Here is a 7,500-nt window from a genome sequence, read left to right on the forward strand (position 1 = left end):
CAGGCGTATAGTGAAGGGAAAGCAGCATAATCTAGGCCTTTCCCGATTATGCTACTAAAACTGGCGTTTTATCCCTCTGGAAATTCTCGCTTTACGCCACTAAAATGCTCAAATTATGCTCGATTCCCAAAAAAATGCTACTTTGGTTCCAGAAAATGCTTTGTTTTATTTCAAGCAAAACGTAGAAACTCGAGCACCATGTGTGCTTATCATCAACTGAATAAAACGAAAAGTGCTTAATTGTTTGTTTATGAACCTTCTGATACAGCCAATACTTGTCCAATGATGAACAATTAACTAGCGCTTGTTGTACTGTGACATGACGCTGGCCTGGAGGTAGTCAACAAGAGAACTGGTGTATGTTCTCCGTCAGAATTTCTGTCTATGAGCTGCAAGTTTCAAGAAGATGGCGTGGCACTGGCCGACGCTATCTTGTTTGAGGTAGCACGTGAACGGCCTCTGAAAGTTAGCCGCTGACCAGCTAGGTTCAGGCTTCTTTCAAGTCAATTCAGATGCACTCAGTTCATGCTTCAGTTATACAGAAATCCTTCTCTCAAACACAAAGGCAAATCATCATAGTGCTTTTGAACTCTAAAATTTAGCATCAAAGTTATGCAAAATGCTAAATAATGCTAGCAATTTTTTTTTACAGAAAAAGTGCGAAAAAAATGCCTGTTTAACCAAATAATGCAAATAAAAGTCCTAGCATAATATTAATCGGGAAGGGCTTAGCGTTATTGGCGCGTAAATCTAAGATTTTCCCACATCCTAAGCGACATCTTTCGTTTTTCCGACGATTTTCTCTAGGTCCTTCTACCTAAAAGCAGTCAATAAGGAATCAATTTCGAGAAAAGCTTGATGACGGGCCCTGTAGCTCTTGGAAAAAGTAAAATAATCCCGCAAATATCTTGCTTGTGGACATGGGAGAGTATGGGTAAATATTAGTGTGTATGTGACTTTGACTTTGGTTTTTAACTTTCTCTTCTACTTTAGAAATTGGCTGAATAGCTCCGTTAGTCCTTATGGTTATTCTAGACACCCGGTACTCTCTACTTTATTATATATTTTCTATTGTGACTTTTCAAATTTTAGGCAAGAGTATAATAAATTGTTGTTGATCATATCGAAGAATTGTTTGGACTTAATTTTGCTTGAAGTCATTTTAACCTTAATTGCTTCAGCTGTCCCAATTTAAACACGTTTGAAAAGCATTGAAAAACACATTAAGTGGGCAAATTAACAGCAGCTGCTGAAATAAATACCAACAATGAATAATAAACAACTATTCACCGAAGTGGAAGTGGCTAGTGGTGGATATTTATCCAAGGGTCGAGGTAAATATCCCCCACTACCCACCGACACTAAGGTGAATAGTTGTTTTAGTATATACTAAAACGGTGAGATAATATAGCACAAAAACTTGATTTAAACTCATTTATTTCTGCAAAGATTACAACATTTTTGAGCGCAAATTCCGCGCAAATTGCTCGGAGGTGAATTGCAAAGGATATCCGGAGTTTGAGTAGCCAATCAGCGCACGGGTTAAGCGGTGATTTAAAAGATATTTTAATGGTTATATATTTACTTACTACTTTTGGGGGAAATTTTGTCTCGATATATCGAAATGCAAAAAACAACAATGATCCTGCCCTATTGACTGGATTTATTGTATTGTTGACTTCAAAAAATTATTTGCGAGACAATGTGGGCTGTCCTGGGCGGGACAGCTCATCACAGCCCAGGGATTGGGTCCATCTTGCTAGCGTTGAGAGCCTGTAATACGATAGGGAGCTTCTTAAAAGAAGCGATAAAAAAGACGCCTAGCTACAGCTCCAGGGACGTGATCTTAAAAACGGTATTCGCGTTATTAATTGTTTGCGATTAAATCAGGTCTTATAAAATGCGTGTATTCTTCAAGAATAAAATAACAGGGAACATCGTTTAAAAAAAAAAAAACGTGTATCGCCAAGTAAAAAGTATCTGCACAAATGATAGATGTTAGTCTTTTCTCGATTAAATGTTTACAGGGTGGACCAGGAAAATCTAGTGATAACTGTTCTCTGTACAACTCAGCATAGTGATAAATATTTTGATCCTTACCACTCTCTTTGCTATACAAAGTCCATAGCTAGAACGTTGCTCAGGAGGGTCGAATTTCTTTATCTTCCTGTGATTCTAAGGACATGTTCATGACATTTTTAAGGTCAATGACTACTCATAAACGTGTTTATTTAACCTTGCAAAGCCAGTTAATCTCTCTCGTAACCGTGACATTTCGCGGGGTGAGAACTCGATTGCTGGTTTTGCTGTCATCCCGTATATTCAAATTGGTTACGATTAAACCTATCAAGAGCGTTTTGAGTAGCAGAACGTTAAAGATGCCCCAAAACCCTTCCAAACGCTAAAGTCATATTTTTGCCAAACCTAAGGAACCTACACTGTAGGAACCACTTACGAACTGAAGCTTTGTACTTCATCCTGTGCAACGACTGCGATCATGAGCACATCGGACAGACTAAAGGATAGTTGAGGACACGTTTGAAAGAGCATCAAAAGGCGCTTTTTCTTGGCAAAGAGGAAACCTCCATTTTCAGTGCAGCATGCTTGCCAAACTAACCACAGAATTGCGTAGCTTAATTGTAATATTATCAACAAATTAAGCTAAAAGAACGACCCCCTCCGGATCCAGTACCTTAGGATCTTGGCTTTGGTGATGGCCTTAGAAGGAAAACGTAAACTGAGGAACAACAAATTTCCATCTTAAGAATTTTTAGGTGGCAATGAGAGTTCTTGTTAGATGTTAATGTTTTGAAAATCTTGAACGATTATGACAAAATAGCTCCCGGGGAAAGCACATTTGCTGTCTTCAATGAAGTCAGTAATTATTACCCATAAAGATCTAAGCTGGATAAGAAGCAGAAAGTGACAGACAGTTTATTACTAAAGGAGCACTTTTCATAGTTGAGTCTGACAAACAAGAACAATGCAACTATCTTAAAAAGCGAAAAACGAAATGGCAACAAATTTAAGTTCAGAGTCGTATAACCAAGCATGAAGTCTCTGCTAATTGTGGAGACAGTCACTGTAAATCAAATAAAATGCCGAAATTAATGCAGGACAAATCAAATGTTCGTTTTCGATGAGTGGGGAAAACCGTAGGGGTTGACGCCACCGATGGCATCTATTAGAGTCATGTGTCATATTCAGTATTTCCTTTTCATTTTAATAGCACACATTTCATTGTTTTAATTTACTTATTCTTATGTAAATATTGTACGGGTGAGGGTACTGCTATAAGCGAGAACGGGAAGAATAGTCTTGCAAACGTCCAACAAACACACCATGTTATTACTCCTCTTTGCGCATACCTCGGGGAGGCGCGGTGGCCTCATGGTTAGTGTGCTCGACTTCGGAGCGAATGGTCCGGGTTCGGGACCTGGCCGGGCACATTGTTGTATGTTCTTCGGTAAGACACTTTCCTCTCTCGGTGCCTCTCTCTACCCAGGTGTACAAATGAGTACCAGCGAAATGCTGGGATTAACCCTGCGATGTACTAGCATCTCATCCAGGGGGAGTAGAAATACTCCTAGTGGCTTCATGCTACAGAAACCGGGGATACGTTCCGGCCTGATGGGCCACTAGGCCTGTAAGCTGACTTTTTTTTTTGGGGGGGGGGGGGGGGGCATGCCTCGCGACTCGTTTCAAGGCCGCGCTCATACTAATATTCTTCATTTGTTTGTTTATTTGCTCTTACAACACGGCCTCATCAGCCTATCAGCTGCCTCTATTTCTAGCACCCCTACCGTCGTGTAATTATAGCTGTGGTTACACACACCTTAGGTCTGGGGCCTTCCAGAGGGTAAATGGCTTGGGTTTGGTTAGTTCAGGTTTCAGTGGGCTACCGCTAATGGGGTAAAAGGGCTACTGTAACCACAGCTATTATACACTTAATGTACGGTCCCGATGGAAACAGTTAGATTTGTTTTTGGGAAACATTTTGAACTCGAGCGAAAATAAAACTAACTAGTTTCCCGAGGGACCAGACATCAAGTGCGTTGTAGTTATATCATTTAGACTTTCCCCTCCACAATCGCAGCCGAAAAAAACATAACTGCGTTATTCACAAGCCTGCTGAATGAATAATTTACAAATATTCAAAGTACCTGAAAAAGGTAGAATACGCTTTTATAACCACAATAACGAATGCAAACAATCATTTGGATCTGTAAACATTGATGTTAACATTTGCTCCAGAAAATGCACCGGCGCTAAAGTTTACAGTTTCCTGGCAATGAGAAGCAAAATTCTGCATAGTAACATAGGGAGCTGACGTGAGTACGTACTGAAGATCACGGCCCTTTTTAGTCATGCACTGATTACGAGCTGTTGTACTGTTTCCGGTGCAGGCAACAAGTGCGGACAGACTGACTAGGAGCGGAGACTCTTTATGCCCTATGTCCTTGAGTCAACCTTTGCGCGCATCTTTCTAGTTTTCGTTTGACAAAAGCTTTATTCTGATTGGCCATTCTAAACAGCGCGTGCAGAGCCGAAGAACTCGTGGCATACTAAAAATAGAGAGATACGCGCAAAGGTTGATTCATAGGGTTTGTATGGGAGAGTTAAGCTCCTACGAATGGGCTCCTGCTGTGGAATAGACCATTTTCAAATTCTCATGGCTGGACTGGATGTAGCATGAAATGGAGGCTAATGCTGGCAAATCTTTTCACACACAAATCAATTTGCCCGCATTAGTCTCCATTTTATGCTAGATCCAGTCCAGCCGTGAGAATTCGAATATGACTATTGTATCCCGGTTAAGCTTTGCGGTTAAGGTGATTCCCTAGTATTGCACTGCGCATCCTGTTCTGCGCATAACACAGCGTAGGCCACGTTCATATTCAGGCATGGCTAAGAGGCTTTATGGTCAAATTTCACGGCTCAGTTCTGTTTTCTTTGTCTCAAAAGTCTCAACGGATATTTCTAAACAAAACAATGTTTAAATTTAACCATAAAGACTCGTAGCCATGTGTGAATATTGATATATCGAACGTGGCCAATAACATTTCAAAATGGCCACCTTGCGTGCGGGAAAGCTCGCTAGAAAGAAGAATGGCGTCTTCAGAGCACAGCAGTAAAGAGCAAAACAAGAAACTTTGTAGACTCTCGCAAAACAAAAAGTCGAGTGATATCCTTGATGATGCTAAGGAACATTTCAGTCCAACAGTGAAAGTGAAGCCTCGCTACCGGGGAGACGTGTTGTCGAAGGGTCGAGCTTGGTTTGCTTTCTGTTTTCTCCTATACGAGGTTGGTGACCTATCTTTTTTTTTTTTGGCATATCTTTATTCTCTTACTCATCCTCTTTGTGCTGTAAAAAAAAAAAAAATAATAAAATAAAAAAACTACCTCAGAAAAAAAAAAGGTACAGGAAAAAAAGTATTCGTAGCCATCACTCGTGGACTCAAAATTGTCAAAGCTGTGCTTCCTGTTCCTGCAACACGTAGCCTGAACCGATGGAACAAACTTGTCCTTGATAGTTGAAGTCGCAATGATTAAATGAGTAACTTGAGCAAGTTATATCTCGCAAACGAGCTTGGTGACCTATTTTAATAAAACATTTCGAGTCACCATAATGTAGGGAACAATCGAGAAAAGTTTAAAGAAAATCTAACGACAACTTCTATTACTAAGGAATCACCTTAAGGTTTGGGATGAATTTGAATTTGTTCAGGGGCACGTGAACAAGAATCAGCCAATCACACTGCTCGTTTTGTTAAGTGAGAGTCTAGCTATATAACAAGTGCAATCGATTGATTGATCGAATGTTTCATTGGTTGATTGATTGATTGATTGATCGATTGGAGAACCAACAAACTCGAACCATATATGGCAATGAGTCCGGAGATGGTAGAAGGCAACGTTGACTACGGGACACAGTGATAACAATATACAACACTGTTAACTCCACTCATCGCTTTGTTTCCTTTAACCTTTAATCAGTATACTTCTAAAACAGTAAAAACTACACTAGAAGTTTAAAATAATAAGGCTTAAGTAAATAGATGAATAAATACAATAAAATAAAATAAAATAAAATAGTTGCAATGAGGAACTTTTACATTGATGCAATAATGGCTTTAAATTCACTTAGTGATTCAGGAATTACAGATTTAGGTAAACTGTTCCAAGTCCTTATGACACTAGGATAAAAACGGGAATAATCATTGTAGACAAATCTAGCCGCACGACGTTGCACCATCTCTATTTCATCGATATTGCATTGTGTGTAGGGATTCCGTACACTGCTTGCATACTCCAATTTTGGTACTCTTGATCTCCAGAGAACAGCCAGATAAGACTCGTCAAAGGAATGAGTGGAGAGCTTGGTAGTCCTGCAAGGACCTCTCTGTACACAACTTCAGAGTCATCCGCAAACAGGCGTAGACTTGATTGAATAGAAGAAGATATATCATTTATAAATAAAAGAAATAACACAGGCCCCAAAACAGATCCCTGTGGAACCCCAGAAACCACAGGACTTGATGATGAAAGGATTCCATTAACTGAACATTCTGTGTACGATTTGACAAAAAAGCTTTAATCCACTTGAGAATTTGACCTCGAACTCCATAGAAGTCATAATCTCTCGTGGGGCACAGAGTCAAACACTTTAGAGAAATCCAATTAGATGACATCAGTTTGACTACGGACGTTGATACCTTTCGTCCAATCGCGTGTGGCAGAAATAAGCTGCGTTTAGAATATTATTTGAAGAAAGATGTTTGGATAAATTGGGTGAGGATGATATGTTCCATGATTTTACAGCAAATACATGTTAATGAAACTGGGCGGTAGTTCGATGGATTAGGCTTGTTTCCTTTCTTGAAAATTGCCGTAACTAGGGCTCTGGACCAATCAGACGAGAACACATTACACTTAGCCGGATGACTATTGGAAAATGAAAGAGCCTGCAGGTCTAAATTTGTTGCGAGACTTCCTTTAAGAGTCTCGCTGGAATTTTTTAGGATTCAATCATTTGCACACCAAGGTGAAATCTGATTTATAATGAAGGCATTAAAACTCAGTAATGAGCTGAGCTGGAATTGCTGCTGTCGATGACTATGTGCGCTGTTCATGGAGTAACCTGCCGTTGAAAGAACAAATTCAATCCGACGAAGGGAAGATATTATTGTCTTTGGTCTAAAAAGTCCCTTATTCGACAACGTGAGTTTCGCGTAAGGGTGATCCGTTTAGAAACATTTCTCTCAACGCAAGTAAACCCGTTTCGGGTATTAATGAGCATCAACGACCAATACGAAAGCAATTGTGCCCATAAATCCCTCTCTTATACTTATTAATCGCCAGTCTTAAAAATATCGTGACGGTTTCTTTAAATTTTACCGTTGGTTTTATTTCTTAGCAACACTTCTTTTAATCAATCCTTTAATCCCAGTCAGTACCAACCAGGGGCCCGTTTCTCGAAAGTCCCGAAACTTTACGGGC

The 7,500-nt window shown here is 39.8% G+C and overlaps 1 protein-coding gene across 1 annotated transcript in view; it reads right to left on the bottom strand.

Moving 5' to 3' along the window:
• Positions 1-6,111: 6,111 nt before the first annotated feature.
• Positions 6,112-7,500, bottom strand: part of LOC138008178 (TBC1 domain family member 15-like) — a 22,564-nt gene continuing 21,175 nt past the window's right edge. The window contains exon 11 of the mRNA XM_068855406.1: positions 6,112-6,442. Coding sequence (XP_068711507.1) covers positions 6,259-6,442 — 184 coding nt within the window. The 3' untranslated portion in view covers positions 6,112-6,258. The remainder of the gene's footprint in view (positions 6,443-7,500) is intronic.

Source organism: Montipora foliosa, chromosome 6, assembly GCF_036669935.1.
Source record: "Montipora foliosa isolate CH-2021 chromosome 6, ASM3666993v2, whole genome shotgun sequence".
NCBI lineage: Eukaryota > Metazoa > Cnidaria > Anthozoa > Scleractinia > Acroporidae > Montipora > Montipora foliosa.